General features: G+C 41.8%; 1 protein-coding gene across 1 annotated transcript in view; it reads right to left on the bottom strand.

Annotated features, from left to right (window-relative positions):
• CRYL1 (crystallin lambda 1) overlaps window positions 1-13,872 on the bottom strand; it is a 137,170-nt gene extending 123,298 nt beyond the window's left edge. Inside the window, exon 1 of the mRNA XM_021678218.1 lies at window positions 13,767-13,872. Coding sequence (XP_021533893.1) covers window positions 13,767-13,807 — 41 coding nt within the window. The 5' untranslated portion in view covers window positions 13,808-13,872. The remainder of the gene's footprint in view (window positions 1-13,766) is intronic.
• Between the last annotated feature and the right edge of the window lie 5,340 nt (window positions 13,873-19,212).

The raw sequence follows: 19,212 nt of genomic DNA, 5'->3' as shown, positions 1-19,212 counted from the left end.
CTTCTCTTCCTCAAACGCCCACTACCCTCCCCACACACACTCCAGAGCTGCAAGCCAGTAAGTTAAAAGGCCAGTAACATTCATGCAGGTCATCCCAAATGACCAGTCACTGACTCTAAATGTTTTTCTCCCCACTGCCAGTATCATAATGTTTGACATACATGGTGATGGACTCAACCATGAAAGGAGCCCGTCGTACATACAGCCTGACTCTAGAATGGGTACTTTCACAGTGGGGTTGACAGTGTGTGTCCACTCTGTGATAATCACCAAACTGTGTATGTAGGACTTCTGCACTCTGCTGTATGTATGATGTAATTCATAAAAATATTTTTCCGAAAGAGACTTCTTTTCCTTTCCACTTTGTGGCTTCAGAAACTACCACACCCCTCCAGAATGACTCATCTCCTCGATCCATGGAAAAGCTTTCGCCCATATGCTGATCGGGCGTGGGAGCCTGTCAGGGGTGAGAGCTCCACGGGGCCTCCAAGGCAGCCTTAGCAGCAGACCCCTCCATCAGTAAGCCCCCCCACACACATCCTGTGTCCAGCACACAATGAAACAGAGAGGATGGGCACAAAAGGAAAGGACCTTAAGTGCCAGGCATGGGTAAGGCTCACAGGCCATACAAGGTCAAAGGGTGAGAGGTGTCAGCTGGCCTTTTTATAAAGGCCCAAGTACTGTTGCTGCTTTTACAGAAAAGACTTTCCACAAAGGAGAACACAATAGATTCACCTCATAAGTAAACCTCCTCCCACCACTTGACTTTCAAAATACGTGAGTGTAAGTGCCTCTCAAATGAGCCTGCACTGCAGGGAGAGGCACAACAAAGGGGGAGAAGGAAGCTTTCTGCAGAGAGGCTTTCTCGACTGACCAAGGTTACATCATTGCCTAAGCCTGCACTGTGCAGTGGGGCAGCCACGTCACAGCCACACGGCACTAGCTGGCACTTGCAAAGTGCCTAGTGTGAAGTGAGATGTACTGCCAAGTGTAAAAAACACACCGGGTTTTAAAGGTTATGCCCCCCCAAAAAAGAATGTAGACTCTTTCAAAAGTAATATTTTACATCAATTACTTGTTGAAATAATAACACTTAAACATACTGAAATTAATTTCACCTTTTTTTTCTAAAAGATTTTATTTATTTATTTGAGAGAAGAGAGAGAGAGCATGAGTGGGGGAAGGTCAGAGGGAGAAGCAGACTCCCTGTGGAGCAGTGAACCTGATGTGGGGCTCCATCCCAGGACCCCGGGATCATGACCTAAGCTGAAGGCAGACACTTAACCTACTGAGCCACCCAGGCAACCCTAATTTCACCTTTTTTAAATTGTAATTACTACAAAATATAATTACATATGTGACTAGCACTGGTGGCTCACATTACATTTCTAACAGGCAGCAACGACTTAAAGAATCATCGGGGATCATAATTCAATCATTTATCTTAGTTGTTTTTTGGTGTCAGGACACCTAGTTCCACCCCCAACTCTGCAACTCTGCTGCAATCATACAGAAGTCAGTCTCGTGTCCAAGAGAGCTGTAGTCCTTCATCTACAAATGCACTTGGGGGTGGGGAGGCATTCACTCTAGAGCAGTAGTTTTCAACCTTTCTACCAAAGACATTTCTACAATAATCCAAGCCACCACGGTCCTCATGTTTGAATACTGATTGCAAATAAATTAACTGATCTTACTAACTTTGTTAATGACCAAAAAATCAACATAAGACAAATGTCCAAAAAGAAATATTTATAACATTAAATATACATAAACTCCTATAAACCCAGAAATAAAAGATGAATACACCAAACACAAGAGGGGGTAAACTGCTATAAAGTATGTGAACAAACTAACTTGAAAATATACTCTACTGCTTTAGTCTAATAATAGCAAATAAAATATATATCCAAAAGACAGAGATTAAAAAAACGGACAATGCTTAGTGTTGGTGAAGTTATGGGCAAACGGGCACTTACAAACCCTTGTGGGGAATAAAAGGGGTGCAAAGTAGCTGGGGGCAGTCTCACAGCCTATATCAAAATTAAGTATTTCTAACATTTGACCTGGGAATTTTACTTCCCAAATTGATCTTAGGCTAGGTTAATATGGGCAACACACAGACACTCATTTACAGTAGAATTTATATTAGCAAAACAGTAAAAACTAACCCTGTAACATTCAGCATTAAATAAATTATATACAGATAAAGCAAAGAGAGCAAATTTTTAACAATTATTGAATAGCAAAGTGGATATGTGGGTATTCTTTTTTCCATAATTTCTACTCTTCTGTGTATTTGAGAATTTTTATAAAAATTTAGGGAGAAATTAGCTATACTCCATACAACAGGCATTAAAGACAAAGCCGATTTCTTCTTGTTACAATAGTTTCAAAGCCTGTATCGCCCGTAGTCCTCTAGAGGAGGGACCAAGAGCAAAAAGCCAAGTGCTGGGAAGCTGCTGGCATCGCTCCTCCCTCACACACACCTAGTCATTCATGACTGGACACGACACGGCATCTGACCCAAAGTGACCATCAGCTGGCTTACCAGCACCTGCTATACCTGCAGCCTGGCTTGCACAGAGGAGACAAGCCCAGCAGACTTCCTCTCCTGAAAACTGGACCTAAAATGTGGGAACTATAAGTCAGTAATGGGCACTGGAGTTGAAAGATTATGATGCTGGGGCTGGCAGCAATGTGCAAGAAAAAGAAGCAGAGGGGAGAGGAAAAGTGAGCAAGGACAGGCAGGGGGAGTCTACGGCGCAGACTAATATAACCAGGTACAAAGATCAGACCACACAGCGCCAGAATGAAAGTTCTGTCAGCTTTCTTGTGCCCAGCACAACTTTACCTTGGGCCCAAATACAATTAGTTTCCTGCCCTTAGAGCCGTTGACATCCTATTAACTTTTTCTGAACCCCTAGATACCTGGGGACCATGTAATGGGTCCCTACCATTCTAACAATTCTGATATGCGTTAAAGCTTCTAAATTCATAAATCTGAATTAGTACTTCAAAAAACTACTGCAGGTGAAGGGGCACCTGGGTAGCACTCCAAAAAAAATTCATGCCTCAGAAAGTTTCTTATAAAAAATGTACATAAGTCACCCCAAAGTAAAATTCTGGAATTAAAATATTAAGACTAGCTTAAGGGATGAATTACTTGAAATAAAATAACATTCTACCAGACAGGGTTCAAGACAGCAACTTACAAGGATCCTGAACTCGCCTCTTCCCAGGAACACAACAAATCTAAGCTACACATCAAACAGTTCCCTCTGAAAAGGACCCAAAAGCCAGCTGAACAGCTCCTCCACAACAAAAGATAAAAGGGCCACATTGAGTGGGATAGGAGAGGCAGAGACACAGTCTCATAAGAAACCCAACCCAAGACATGGTGACCCACAGCCTCATCATAACACAGACCTTGTTCCCAAGGACCAAGGGATTTGTGCCCCCACATCAGGCACCCCAATCCTACAGAACTATACTAGAGAAAAAAGCTCCCCCCCGGCCAAGTGTTTGGCCTCAAAAACCAATGGGCTTACTTCCAGGAGAACCACAGGGCTATGTGGAACGAAAAATCCACTCTTAAAGGGCTCATGCACAGACCCACAGACCCTGGGACCCAGCACAAAAGCAGTAGTTGGAAAGGCACCTGGCATATGCAAAGGGGACTGACCTATTAGTTTTAAAGCATCTGAGGAAAGGCAGGAACTTGTTGGGACTCTCTGAAAACAGAGGCACTAGTGGGTGCCATCTTTGTGTTCTCCCTCTGCCTCGGTGGTGCCAGCTTTGGCAAGCACCATTTATTAACACCCCGCCCCCAGCCTACTATCTCAGGTGGGAATGCCCTGCCCCCACCTCCACAGGATGCTGTCTTGGCCTGCCCTGCCATTGCCAGCAGGCATACACAGCCCACCCAGGAGACGCCCCTGGCTCCGATGGCCAGAGGGGCTTATGTTTCTGGGCCCCATGGTCTGAAACAATCAGAGAAACACTCCCTGGCAGGCTACCACTCCCAGGGCACTGTGCAAAAGAAGATGGAAACACATGTGAAAAGGCCTATTTTGTCGTTCTGGAGCTTCAGCCTGAAAGGCAGGCTATTATGATTACCTATCAATAATTACTTTCAACATAAATGAACTAAGTTTTCCCATCAAAAGATTGGTTGAGGGGCGCCTGGGTGGCTCAGTCGTTAAGCGTCTGCCTTCAGCTCAAGTCATGACCCCAGGATCCTGGGATCAAGCCCCGCATCAGGCTCCCTGCTCAGCGGGAAGCCTGCTTCTCCCCCTCCCACTCCCCCTGCTTGTGTTCCCTCTCTTGCTGTGTCTCTGTCAAATAAATAAATAAAATCTTTAAAAAAAAAAAAGAGTGGCTGAACAGATAAAAAGATAAGACCCATCTATATGCTGTCTACAACAGACTCACTTCAGATGTAAGGACACACACAGAATGAAAGTGAAGGGATGGAAAGAAAAGATATTTCATGCAAACAGAACCCAAAGCTGGGTAGCTATACTTATATCAGACAAAAGAGACTTTAAAACAAATACTGTAATAAGAGACAAAGAAGGGCATTACATAATGATAAGGGGGTCGACCCAACAAAAGGATATAACATTTGTAAATATTTATGCACCCAACATAGAAGCACCTAAATACATAAAGCAAATATTAACAGAGCTAAAAGGAGAAAATTACAGCACTAATACAATAATAGCAGGAGGCTTTAACATCCCACTTACATCAATGGATAAATTATCCAAACAAAAAATCAGTAATTCCACTATTGGGTATTTACCCAGGGAAAACATTAACTCATAAAGATACATGCACCCCTATGTTTATTGCAGCATTATTTACAATAGCCAAAACATGGAAGCAACCTAAGTGTCCATCAACAGATAAATGGATAAGGAAAATGGAGTGTATACACACACACACACACACACACACACACACACACACACACACACACAGAGGAATATTACACAGCCATAAAAATGCATGAAATCGTGCTATTTGAGACAACATGGATGGACCTACAGGGTATTACGCTAAGTGAAATAAGTCAGACTGAGGAAGACAAATATCATATGATTCCACTCATAAATGGAACCTTAAAAAATGAATAAACAAAAAGCAGAATCAAAGCTATACATAGAGAGAACAAACTGATGGTTCCTGGGGGCAGGGAGGCAAAATGGGTGAAGGGGAGAGGGAGACAGAGGCTTCCAGTTATGAAATGAATAAGCCACAGGAATAAAAAGCAAAGCATAATGAATACAGTCAGTGATATTGTAATAATGATGTAATGGCACCGATGGTAACTCTACTTGTGGTGAACATAGCATAATGTATAAACTGGTCAAATCACTAAGTTGCACACCTGAAACTAATGTAACATTGTGTGTCAACTATACTCAAAAAAAATGTAGCTCTCGCATGAAAAGAAATTAAATCTAAACATGTTGCTGTTCTTTAATCAATTAATTAAAAATAAATTTAAAAATAAGAAAATTGATAAGGAAACATCAGCCTTAAAAAATACTTTATGCCAGGGGCACCTGGCTGGCTCAGTCAGTTAAGCACCTCAAGTTTGATCTCAGGGTCGTGAGTTCAAGCCCCACATTGGGCTCCATGCTGGGCATGAAGCTTACTTAAAAAAACAAAACAAAACAAAACACTTTATACCAGATGAACTCACAGATATGTACAGAATATCCCATCCAAAATCAGTAGAATACATATTCTTCTCTAGCGCACATGGATAATTCAGAATAGATCATATGTTAGTCCACAAAACAAGTCTCAATCAATTTAAGAACATTAAAATCATATCAAGCACCTTTTCCAACAATAATGGTATAAAACCAAAAAGTCAATATAGAAAGACAATGGGAAAAATCACAAATATGTGAAGATAACACAACATGCTACCAAACAACCAATGGGTCAAGAATAAATCAAAGGAGAAATAAGAAAACAATACATGAAGACAAATTCAAAGTGAAATACAACAGTCCAAAATCTACAGAATGCAGCAAAAGCAGTTTTAAGAGGGAAGTTTATAGTGATACATACCTACCTCAAGAAACAAGAAAAATCTCAACTACACAATCTAACTCTACACCTAAAGGAACTAGAAAAAGAACAGACTACTCTACAAAATTAGTAGAAAGAAGGAAATAAAGACCAGAGCAGAAATAAACAAAACAGAGACTAAAAAGACAATAGAAAAGATCAATGAAACTAAGAGCTTGTTCTTTGAAAAGATAAAATTGACAAACCTTAACCAAACTCACCAAAAATGGAGGACAGGGGTTCTTCAAATAAATAAAATCAGAAATGAAAGAAGAATAGTTACAACTGATACCACAGAAATATGAAGGATCATAAAAGACCACTAAGACAATTATATGCCAACAAATTAGACAACCTAGAAGAGATAGATAAATTCCTAGAAACAATCCTCCAAGACTAAATCATGAAGAAACAGAAAATCTGAATAAACTGATTACTAGCAAGGAGATTGAATCAGTCATTAAAAACCTCCCAACGGGCGCCTGGGTGGCTCAGTTGGTTAAGCGACTGCCTTCGCTCAGGTCATGATCCTGGAGTCCCGGGATCAAGTCCCACATCGGGCTCCCTGCTCGGCAGGGAGTATGCTTCTCCCTCTGACCCTCTCATGCTCTATCTCATTCTCTCTCTCAAATAAATAAAATCTTTAAAAAAAAAAAAAACCTCCCAACAAACCAAAGTCTAGGCCCAAACTGTCCACTGATGAATTCTACCAAATATTCAAACAAGATTTAATACCTATCCTTCTCAAGCTCTTCCAAAAAATTGTAGAGGAGGAAATGCTTCCAAACTCACTTTACAAGGCCAGCATTACCCTGACACCAAAACCAGACAAGGACACTACAAAAAAAGAAGAAAAGGGGGAGAGAGAGAGAAATTAAGAAAATTATAGGCCAATATCCCTGATGAACAAAGATGCAAAAATCCTCAACAAAATATTAGCAAACCAAATTAAATAATACATTAAAAGGATCATACATCATGATCAAGTGGGATTATTCCAGGGATGCAAGAATGGTTCAATATTCACAAATCAATCAGTGTGTTACACCACATTAACAAAATGAAGGACAAAAATCATATGATCATCTCAACAGATGCAGAAAAAGCATCTGACAAAATGCAACATCCAGGGCGCCTGGGTGGCTCAGTTGTTTAAGCGACTGCTTTCGGCTCAGGTCATGATCCTGGAGTCCCTGGATCGAGTCCCGCATCGGGCTCCCTGCTCGGCAAGGAGCCTGCTTCTCCCTCTGACCCTCCCCCCTCTCATGTGCTCTCTCTCTCTCAATCTCTCTGTCTCAAATAAATAAATAAAATCTTTAAAAAAAAAAAAAATGCAACATCCATTTATGATGAAAACTCTCAACAAAGTATAGAGGATACATACCTTGATATAATAAAGACCAACTATGACAAATGCACAACTAACATCATACTCATCTGTGAAAAGCTGAAAACTTTCCTCTAAGATCAGGAATAGGCAGGATAATTGAACAAGATCTTGAGTAAGATCAAGATGATTACTCACTCTCACTACCTTTATTCAGCATAGCATTGGAAGTCCTAGCCAGAGCAATTAGGCAAGAAAAAGAAGTAAAAGGCCTCCAAACTGGAAAAGAAGAAGTAAAACTCATTATTTGCAGATGACAGGATACCGTACTTAGGAAACCCTAAAGATTGCATTAAAAAAGTGTTAAAATAAATGAATTCAGTAAAATTGCAGGATACAAAATCAATATACAGAAATCTCTTGCATCTACACACTAATAACTATCAGAAGAGAAGGGTTTTTTTTAAATCCCATTTACAACTGCAACAAAAAGAAAAAAATACCTAGGAATAAATTTAACCAAGGTGGTGAACGACCTGTACACTTTAATACACTTTAATAGAACTTTAAGGCATTGATGAAAGAAATTAAAGAATACACAGATGAATGGAAAGTAGTCCATGCTCATGGATTTAAAGAATTAACACTGTAAAAATGTCTCCACTACCCAAAACAATCTACAGATCCAAGGCAATCCTATCAAAATCCCAATGGCGTTTTTCATAGAACTATAACAAATAATTCTAAAAAGCTAAAGGGTTCTTTTTTTTTTTATGTTATGTTCATCACCATACATTACATCATTAGTTTTTGATGTACTGTTCCATGATTTATTGTTTGCATATAACACACAGTGCTCCATTCAGTACATGCCCTCTTTAATACCCATCACCAGGCTAACCCATCCTCCCACCCCCCTCCCCTCTAGAACCCTCAGTTTGTTTGTCAGAGTCCATAGTCTCTCATGGTTTGTCTCCCCCTCCGATTTCCCCCCCTTCATTCTTCCCCTCCTGCTATCTTCTTTTTTTTTTTTTTTTCCCAATTCTAAAAAGTAAAAAAAAAAAAAGAATTAAAAGATATTTTGCTCCCAGGGTTCAAAAAAACTTAAAAAATAAAAAACCTACCCATTTTGGGAAAAAAAAAAAAAAAACAGACACGCAGGTCAACAGAACAGAGTCCAGAAATCAACCCATACGTATCTGATCAATTAATTTACGACAATGGAGGCAAGAATATACAATTGGGGAAGGACAGTCTCTTCAGTAGTGTTGGGAAAAATGGATAGCCACATGCAAAAGAATGAAAATGGACCACTATCTCATACACACACAAAAATTATCTCAAAATGAATTAAAGACTTGAATTTAAGACCTGAAACTATAAAATTCCTAGAAGAAAACATAGGTGGTAAGCTCCCTGACATTTTTCTTAGCGATGTCTTTTTTTGGAGCTGAAGCCAAAGGCAAGGGAAACAAAAGCAAAAAGAAACAAGTGGGACTACATCAAACTAAAAAGATTCTGCACAGCAAAGGAAACCATCAAGAAAATGACAAGACACATGCCGAATGCCAGAAGATACTTGCAAATGATATATACAATAAGGGGTTAATATCCAACATATATAAAGGTCTACAACTCAATAACAAAAAACCACCCAATTAAAAATGAGCAGAGGATCTAAATATACATTTTCCAAAGAAAACATACAAATGGCCAACAGACACATGAGGAGATGTTCAATATCACAATCAGGGAAATGCAAATTAAAACCACAATGAGATATCACCTCACACCTGTCAGAATGGCTAAAATCAAAAACTCAAACATCAAGTGTTGGGGCGCCTGGGTGGCTCAGTCGTTAAGCGTCTGCCTTCGGCTCAGGTCATGATCCCAGGGTCCTGGGATCGAGCCCCACATCCAGCTTCCTGCTCAGCGGGAAGCCTGGTCTCCCTCTCCCACTCCCCCTGCTTGTGTTCCCTGTCTTGCTGTGTCTCTCTCTCTGTCAAATGGCAAGGATGTGGAGAAAAGGGAACCCATGTTGCACTGTTGGTGGGAATATAAATTGAAGCAGCCACTCTGGACAACTGCATGGAGATTACTCAAAAAATTAAAAATAGAAATATTATACAATCCAACTATTTCAAGGTTTGGTTATTTACCCAAAGAATACAAAAAACACTAATTTAAAAAGATATATACACACCTATGTTCATTGAAGCATTACTTACAATAGCCAAGATACGAAAACAACCTAAGTGTCCACCTATGAATAAATCAATAAAGAAGACATAGTATACACACACACACACACACACACACACAATGGAATACTACTCAGCCATAAAAAGGAAGACCTTGCTATTTGTGACAACATGGACAGACCTTGAAGGTATTATACCAAGTGAAACATGCTGGACAAAGACAAATACCATATCATTTCACTTATAGTGGAATCTAAAAAACAAAACAAACTAAACTAAACTAATCTGAACTCATAGATATAGAGAACAGACTAGTGGTTACCAGAGGGGAGGGGGATTCAGATGGGCAAAATTGGGAAAGGGGCTCAGTTGTATGGTGACAAATGGTAACTAGATTTATGGTGACCATTTTGCAGTGTATACAAATACCAAATTATAATGTTGTACACCTGAAACTTATATAATGTTATATACCAATTTTACCTCAATTAAAAAAAAAGGGGGGGAACCAACATCCTAACAAGCCCTTCACACTGCATTATCAGGTAAAAAAAAAAAAAAAAGAAGGCTCTCTGTTATAAAAGCTCAAACATCTGTCTACTAGGACCAGGCACGATGGATACACAGCCGGTAATGATAGTTTCTACCCTAAGGGGAAGGCCCTGGAATCAGAACTTTTCCCTGAGGAGATAGGCCCCTGAGCTCAGTCCTAAAGAAGTGTGCTCGGTGAAAAAAGAGGCACAGGAGAAAAAGCGCACTTGAGGCCCCAGGAACATGGCAATGTTGGCCTTCTCCCCCAGATTGGTTCCTATTTTAAAACAAGCTCAGGGCCTAAAATTTGGGCAAACACAATGCAGTATGTATGTGAATATAGAATTCATATTTTAGTTATTCAGAAACACAGTATTATATAAAGGTAAGTTCCCCTGCAGACTTCTAGGGCTAACAGATATGAAAGCTTGAGAACATCACACTCAACTACACCACTCAAATGCCTTCAGGAAACCCACTTTTACTCCCATTTTTTGAAGTTGCCATTACCATATTTTCCCTTTCTTTATGTTCCCACAGCCCTCGATCCGAGAGGCTTTTCTCTTCTTTCTTTTTTTTTTTTTTATTATTTTTTTTTTTTAAAGATTTTATTTATTTATTTGAGACAGAGAGAATGAGAGAGAGAGAGCACATGAGAGGGGGGAGAGTCAGAGGGAGAAGCAGGCTCCCTGCCGAGCAGAGAGCCCGATGCGGGACTCGATCCAGGGACTCCAGGATCATGACCTGAGCCGAAAGCAGTCGCCCAACCAACTGAGCCACCCAGGCGCCCTTCTCTTCTTTCTTAATTCTTCAAAAACCCACTCCTATTCTGTCAAGCCCACCATTCTGAAGGGACTTGCCCTGGATGCTCACAGGAAAGCTAAGTGGCCATGTGAAGAGTGTCCTTTATGGGGGCACCTGGGTGGCTCAGTAGGTTAAGGCTGCCTTTGGCTCAGGTCACAATCTCAGGGTCCTGGGACTGATACCCGTTTAGGGTTCCTTGCTCAACAGGGAGCCTGCCGCTCACCCTGCTCGTTTTCTCTCTCTCATATAAATAAAATCTTAAAAAAAAAAAGAGTATCCTTTATGAAAAAAAATCAATGGAAAAAAAAATCAATGGAAAAGTGAGTAGAGACTGTATTTCTAGCAAGTACTTTTAAGAAGGAATCTGGTAATTATTAGGAAAAGATGGAAAAACAATGGCCCAATATGTCCCTGAAATCGAAATACATATATTTGGTCTGTTGAAATCCAAGAATGAAACTCAACCAGGTTTTAGGGAATTAATTTACACTCCCCAGCCCCATCTTGTAAATGGATGTTCCTTGGAATCACCCATGGGGCCAGAAGAGAGAGAGCAGAGAGACAGAAAGGGGAGAGGGGAGGAAGGGGGAGGAAGGGAGAGGAAAAGTGAGTAAGGGGAGAGGGGAGAAGAGAGAGAAAAGGGAGAGGAATGAAAGGAAGGAAAGCAGCACTACTCCAGAGGCAGAGATGCGTGTTTTCTGAGGTGCTGAGGGTGTGGGATAGACAGGAAGGGCTTTCTATCCTGTGCGAATTCCTGTGGTCATTAAAGTTTGCCAGCCCTCATTTAATTCCTTATCAACCTCCCTCAAGGGAAGCAGAAATCAACTGACTCACTAATCCCAGCTCCTTCTTGAAAGACTGTACTCCTCATGAAAGACCCAGGGCCAGACAGGCACAGTCAATTCCAAACTTCATTTAACATTTATTAGGTGAAAGCAGAATAACGCTCCAACACATGGCGTGAGATACACAAAACTCTAGCCCTTGACCCTGGACAACTAAAATGCAAGTCAAGCATAGTCACTGTGCCCAACACAAAGTACACTTTTTAAAATATATTTTTATAGGGGTGCCTGGGTGGCTCAGTTGGTTAAGCGACTGCCTTCGGCTCAGGTCATGATCCTGGAGTCCCCGGATCGAGTCCCCGGATCGAGTCCCGCTTCGGGCTCCCTGCTCGGCAGGGAGTCTGCTTCTCCCTCTGACCCTCCTCCCTCTCAGGCTCTCTGTCTCTCATTCTCTCTCTCTCAAATAAAAATATATATATATATATATTTTTATATTCCTTCACCAGGCAGCCACACACATCCACATGCCTGTTAACTGCACTGTTCTGTGACCAAAAGGAAGCTGACAAAAGCGCCCTGATTCCTTCTTTCAGTAGGTTCTAAAGGAAAAATCCTCACACTGGAATTGTCGCTGGGGGGCAGGGCAGATCGGCCAACACCTCAGTGGCATAAAGAGACACAAAGCCACCCCCAAAAAGGTGCTTCTAACTATAAATAGCAATCATTAACATGTCTATAGATTGCTGATAGCCTATCAATGCAAAGGTACGCATAAATACTATTTTTTTTTTACATGAAAAATAGCAGAAGTTTTAAAAGACCAGGTGGGGGCACAAACCAGAAAAATTTGGATGGAATTTAGGCTGTGGAAACCGACACACCCTAGCAAACTCTGAGCTCCAGCGTTCCCCTCTGGAAACGGCGCTTTCTCCACGAATCAGGAATTAGGACTGCCCCCGTGTGTCCTCCAGGCACCTGTTGCCGCCCGGAGACACCCCTGGGGACAAGAACACACACATCCTCACGCCCTGCAGGCAGCCTGGCCAGGATGCGCAACGGGTCCTCGTTCCTGGGGTAGCATCTAGGCCACTTACTGACTGTGACCGGGGCAAACTGCTTAATCTGTTTTCTCATCCATAAAGTGGGAAGAGTTAAGAATACAGTTCTGCTGGGCCGCCTGGGTGGCTCAGATGGTTAAGCGTCTGCCTTCGGCTCAGGTCATGATCCCAGGATCCTGGGATTGAGCCCCACATCCGGCTCCCTGCTCAGCGGGGGGCCTGCTTCTCCCCCTCCCTCTCCCCCTGCTCATATTCTCTCTCTCTCTCTGTATCTCTGTGTCTCGAATGAACAAATAAAAAAAAACTAAAAAAAAAAATACAGTTCTGCACAATCTTTGCCAGACTTAATTTCACCCAACGCCTAGGACGTCTATTTGTATTTGCCGGTAGGCCTGGCATCACTCAACTAATTCCACAAACCGCATTTCCACCGCAGCCTGCACTGTCAGCTTTTTTTTTTTTTAGATTTTATTTATTTACTTGAGAGAGAAAGAGACAGAGATAGCGAGAGAGAGCAGGAGCTGGGAGGAGTGGGAGAGGGAGAAGCAGGCTTCCCGCTGAGCAGGGAGCCCGATGTGTGGCTCGATCCCAGGATCCTAGGATCGTGACCTGAGCCGAAAGCAGACGCTTAACCGACTGAGTCACCCAGGCGCGCACCACCTTGCGGGTTAAGTCAGAACGAAGTGAAACAAAACCGCACTCTACAGTGTGCTTCAACCTGCAAAGCCACGCCGCTACTGGGCGCTCCTACAGGCCTGGCCCCTTTCACAGAGAGGTGCAAGGACGCACTGAACCCTCGAAGGTTGGAGGCTGGCATTCCACCATGCCGGTTCCACCTCTGGAAACTGACAGCGACCTGGACTCCCAAGCCGAGGCGGCGACGCACGGGCCCCACGCTCCGGAGTACCGCGGGCCCGGGTCTCCTCCAGCGCCGTGGCAAGAACGCGGCGGGTCGGTGGGTCGGGCCGTTTACCTGCCAATGATCACCACCTCGCCGGTCGCTGGGGACGCCATGGCCAGACGCCTAGATGGCCCGGGAGCCGTACCGCAAGTGCGAAGAGCTGTGCGCGACAGGGCTCTCGGGCGCCGCGCGCTGCGCCAGATCCCCGCGCCTGGCGGGGCGTGACCCGCGCCCATTGGCTTGGCACCCGAGCCCGGGGCGGGCGCGCGGGCCGGATAGGCTACTGGAGGGCCGGGGGGGCGGGCCCGCCGCCTCGGTCCCCATTGGGTGCGTGGTAGGCGGAGCCTCCACCCGGACACCCAGGCGCAGACCCGGAGCAAAGGCGAGCAGGCGGGGCTGGCCGGCTGGAGGACCCGGTGCGGGGGAAACGCTGGATGGAAAGCGCGAAGACCCAACCCTTCGGACTTCGGCAATTCATTTTTTCGTATTTTAGTTTCCAACTGTACACCCTAAAATCAATGTACATAGGAGGGGGCACCTCCAGGCTGGCACAAGGCTTGACCGCTAAAGGACCTCAAAGAAACTTGCAGTAGAATTTCCTCTTTGAAAATATTACCACCTCTTCAATACATACCCCGTTCAGGCCTTTATAGTGAGGGTGGTTATTGCTGAGTTTACACTCATAATTCGTTTCTAGAAAGATCCTCGCTGCCTTTCTCCACAGACGAGAACTGAGACCCAGGAACTTTGGGAAAGCAGGAAAGGAAAGCTCCAAATGTGTTTATCTGTGAAACTGGAAGACGTCTTTGATCCCACTATACTATACTAAGGGGACCGTGAGGAATGGGAGTTATTTGAGCTGTATGTACTTCCTCCTTCAAGAGGCAGAGTCGGTTTATGTATGACAGAAAGGAAATGTCCAGGAACAAACAAACAGACCAAGAGGAAAGAGCATCATACATCTCATGACAGTTTGTGTCCACACAGCACAAGCTGGGAAGGAAAATACCACAGTCATCCAATTCAAGAGGACTAGAGAGTACTCAAGCTGAAAACATGCGCAACGTTGACCTACTCAGATGACAAATGGAGCTCTTCCTTTGTTTTCACCAGTCAGAACATGGAAAGAGGATTGTCAGAGGGAGGGGTAGGCTTTAAAGAACAATTTCACAAAGTTTCAATAAACACATGGAACAAGGTGCTCAACTCACTTAAGAGAGGATAAATGAAAAGTAACACAAAATAGATAACTCATCTTTCACCCACCAAATAGGCTAAAATTACAAAGACTGATAAAATATCCATATTGGCAATGAAGTGTTTCAGACCTGCAACCCTTTAATACACTGTTGAAGGCAGGGTTATATTGGCACAGCCTTTCTGGAGAAAAATGCTGTTGGGAGAGCAGTCAGCCATGAGCCCTCAGCATTCCTGAACTTCCTTGCTGAGTAGAGCAGACTGCAAGACATACCCACCTGATGCTAAGCTGTTTCTGTAGCTATGCACCCAGGCAGCTAAATAGATCAAGCCTCCTGCAGAGTGAGTACCTTGTAACTGCTCCCTCCTGGGGTGGGAGGGGACTGGCTTGTTTGCTGCTCACTACAGCATCGGCTCTATGCTCAACAAGTGCTGGTCCCTTGGCCTTGCAAAAGCTGGGTCATCTGGCCCTCAGTATAACCCTGTGGGAATTGGGGCTCCAAGAGCAGGTGCAAATATGCTGAAACTCTGGCTCTTGCTTTTGCTGTGAGTAGTAGGGTCTTTTATCTCTAATCCAGGAGTCTCATGTCTTCTGCCAGCTTCCACAAAACTGTGGCAAGCTAGCTCATTAGTTTGTAATAAGATGAAAATCTCACTTACAGTTCTTGACATACCAAAATTTAAAAGGTATGTACTTTGGCTTTGCAATTCCAGTCCTAGAGATCTGTTGTATAGAAATACAAGTGGACATGAAGATAGACAAAATGGTTTATTTCAGCAAATAAAATAGAATAGAAAAATATTAAAATATGTAGAATCTTAACATAATGTTAAAATAGACATTGAAAACATGATGAATATCTATCAATAAGAAACAGTTTTAAAGATTATGGTACAGAGGGCTTCTGCTTCTGGCCAAGAGGGAGTAACAGAAATCAGACTTACAGTCCTGCCTTAAACAAGCAGAACACCTCCCCCCCCAATTATGGGGAAAATTGGCCTCAGATATTAGACAAGAAGGAGTCTCAGATTGTGATCCCATCCATAAATATACACAGTCTACTGATTTTCAACAAAGGTATAAAGGCAATTCAATGGCAAAGGATAGTCTTTTCAACAAATGGTGCTGGAACAATTGGATATGCATAAGTAATGATAATAATAGCCCCTTACCATATATAAAAATACTAACATCCAAATGCACCCATGTGAAACCTAAAACCACAAAACATCCAAAAGAAAACATAGAAAACTTTGTGATGCTGAGTTAGGGAGAGATTTCTTAGATGTGCCACAAAAAGTTTAACAGGCAAATAAAAAGTTGGTAAATTAGACCTCATCAAATTTAAGAACTTATGCTTTTTCAAGACAATATCAAGAAAATGAAAAGATAAGCCACAAACTGGGGGGGGGAAATATTTTCAAATTAGGTATCTATTACAGGTTTTGTTTACAAGATATATAAAGAGTTCTCAAACTCAATAATAATTTTTAAAATAGCTTTTAAATTTAATTTTTTAAAACAGTGACAAGTTTTATGTTGTGTATACATTATCACAACTTTTTAAATGGCCAAAAGATTTATTTTTTTTCAAATTTTTATTTAAATTCTAGTTAGTTAACATACAGTGCAATATTGGTTTCAGGAGTAGAATTCAGTGATTCATCACTTACATACAACACCCAGTGCTCATCACAAGTGCCCTCTTTAATACCCATCACCCCTCCAGCCCATCCCTCACCCTCCTCCCTCCATCAACCCTCAGTTTGTTCCCTGGAGTTAAGAGTTTCTTTATGGTTTGTTTCTCTCTCTCTTTTTGATGACTGAGAAATATTCCATTTTATATATATACACCATATCTTCTTTATCCATTCATCAGTCAATGGACATTTGGGCTCTCTCCATAGTTTGGCTATTGTTGATGGTGCTGCTATAAACATCAGGGTGCATGTACCCCTTCAAATCTGCATTTTTGTATCCTTTGCATAAATACCCAGTAGTGTAATTGCTGGGTCATAGGGTAGTTCTATTTTAAACTTCTTGAGGAACCTCCATACCGTTATCTAGAGTGGCTGTACCAGCTTGCATTCCCACCAACAGTGCAAGAGGGTTCCCCTTTCTCCACATCCTTGCCAACATCTGTTGTTTCTTGTGTTGTTAATTTTAGGCATTCTGAAGGTGTGAGACGATATCTTATTGATAGGTTTTGATTTGTATTTCCCTGATGCCGAGTGATGTTGAGCATCTTTTCATGCGTCTGTTAGCCATTTGGTTTTTTTTTTTAAGATTTATTTATTTATTTATTTGAGAGAGAGAAAGCACGTGCATGAGAGGTGGGGAGGGTGAGAGGGAGAAGCAGACTCCCTGCTGAGCAGGGAGCCCATGCAGTACTCAATCCCGGGGATCCAGGATCATGACCTGAGCCGAAGGCAGTCGCTTAACCAATGGAGCCACCCAGGCACCCCTGTTAGCCATTTGTATGTTCTTTAGAAAAGTGTCTATTCATGTCTTCTGTCCATTGCTTAACTGGATTATTTGTTTTTTGGGTGTTGAGTTTGATAAATTCTTTATAGATTTTAGATACTAACCCTTTATCAGTTATGTCATTTGCAAATATCTTCTTCCGTTCTGTAGGCTGCTTTTTAGTTCTGTTGATTGTTTCCTTTTCTGTGCAGAGGTTTGTATCTTGATGAAGTCTGAATAGTTCATTTTTGCTTTTGTTTCCCTTGCCTTTGGAGATGTGTCTAGGAAGAAGTTGCTATGGCTGAGGTCTGAGAGTTCACTGCCTGTGTTCTCCTCTAGGATTTTGATGGTTTCCTGTCTCACATTTAGGTATTTCATCCATTTTGAATTTATTTTTGTGTATGGTGAAAGAAAGTAGTCCAGTTTCATTCTTCATGTGGCTGTCCAATTTTCCCAACACCATTTGTTGAAGAAACTGTCTTTTTTCCATTGGACATTCTTTCCTGCTTTGTCAAAGATTAGTTGACCATAGAGTTGAGGGTCCATTTCTGGGTTCTCTATTCTGTTCCATTGATCTATGTGTCTGTTTCTGTCCCAGGACCATACTGTCATGATGATTACAGCTTTGTAATATAGCTTGAAATCCAGAATCATGATGCCTCTAGTTTTGTTTTTCTTTCTCAGGATTGCTTTGGCTATTCGAAGTCCTTTGTGCTTCCGTACAAATTTTGGGATTGTTTGTTCTTGTTCTGTAAAAAATGCTGTTGGTATTTTGATAGGGATTGCATTAAATGTATAGATTGCTTTGGGTAGTATAGATATTTTAACAATATTTGTTCTTCCAATTCATGAGCATGGAATATCTTTCCATTTCTTTGTATCTTCTTCAGTTTCTTTCATCAGCATTTGGTAGTTTTCAGAGTACAGGTCTTTCACCATTTTGGTTAGGTTTATTCCTAGGTATCTTATTGGTTTTGGTGCAATTGCAAATGCGATCAATTTTTATTTCTTTTTCTGCTGTTTTGTTATTGGTGTATAGAAATGGAACAGATTTCTGTATATTGATTTTATATTGTGTGACTTTGCTGAATTCATGTATTAGTTCTAGCAATTTTTTTGGTGGAGTCTTTTGGGTTTTCTACATAGAGTATCATGTCGTCTGCAAATAGTGAGAGTTTGACTTCATTTATTCAGCCAATAAATACTTGCATTGTGCCCCCACCCAATGCCAGTCACTTTGCTAGGTGAGAAGGATTAGATTGACAAGATCCTGCTCTCATGGAGTGTATATTTGGAAGTCAGCAAGAAATAAGTAAATGGATAAGATAATTTCAGAGCTTGGTAGTCTCTGTTGAGTAACTAGAAAGAGATAAGGGGGTAATGACTATCCAGAAGGAGGCTGTAGAGGTGCTGCTTTAAGTTGAATAGAAGTCTTCTCTGAGAATATGGCTTTTTTAGCTGCAGACTAATTGATGAGAAAGATTCGGTAACATAAAGATCAACTGTGAGCTTGCCAGATGTGAGAAACAAACAGAAGGCCAACAGAGCTGTAGCAGAGTGGGCAAAGAGGTAAAAAATAGTATCAGAGAACCAGGCAGGGACCAGCTCATCTGGGGACTTGTCATGGTAGAGTTTGTGTTTTGTTTTAAATGAAATAAATAAATGAATAAATAAATAGAAACAACCCAATTAAAAAGTGGGCAAAAGATTTGAAGAGAGAGTTCACTCAGGAAGATATATTTAATAGTTAATAAGCAGTGTAAACATGTTAAACATCATTAGTCATCAGGGGAATTTAAATTAAAGCCACAATGAGATACCACTGCACACCCATTAAAATGCCTGACATCAAAAACA

This window comes from Neomonachus schauinslandi, chromosome 3 (assembly GCF_002201575.2).
Source record: "Neomonachus schauinslandi chromosome 3, ASM220157v2, whole genome shotgun sequence".
NCBI classification, from domain to species: Eukaryota; Metazoa; Chordata; class Mammalia; order Carnivora; family Phocidae; genus Neomonachus; species Neomonachus schauinslandi.
Note: the sequence above shows the minus strand (reverse complement) of the source record. Positions and strands in the feature narration are given on the sequence as shown.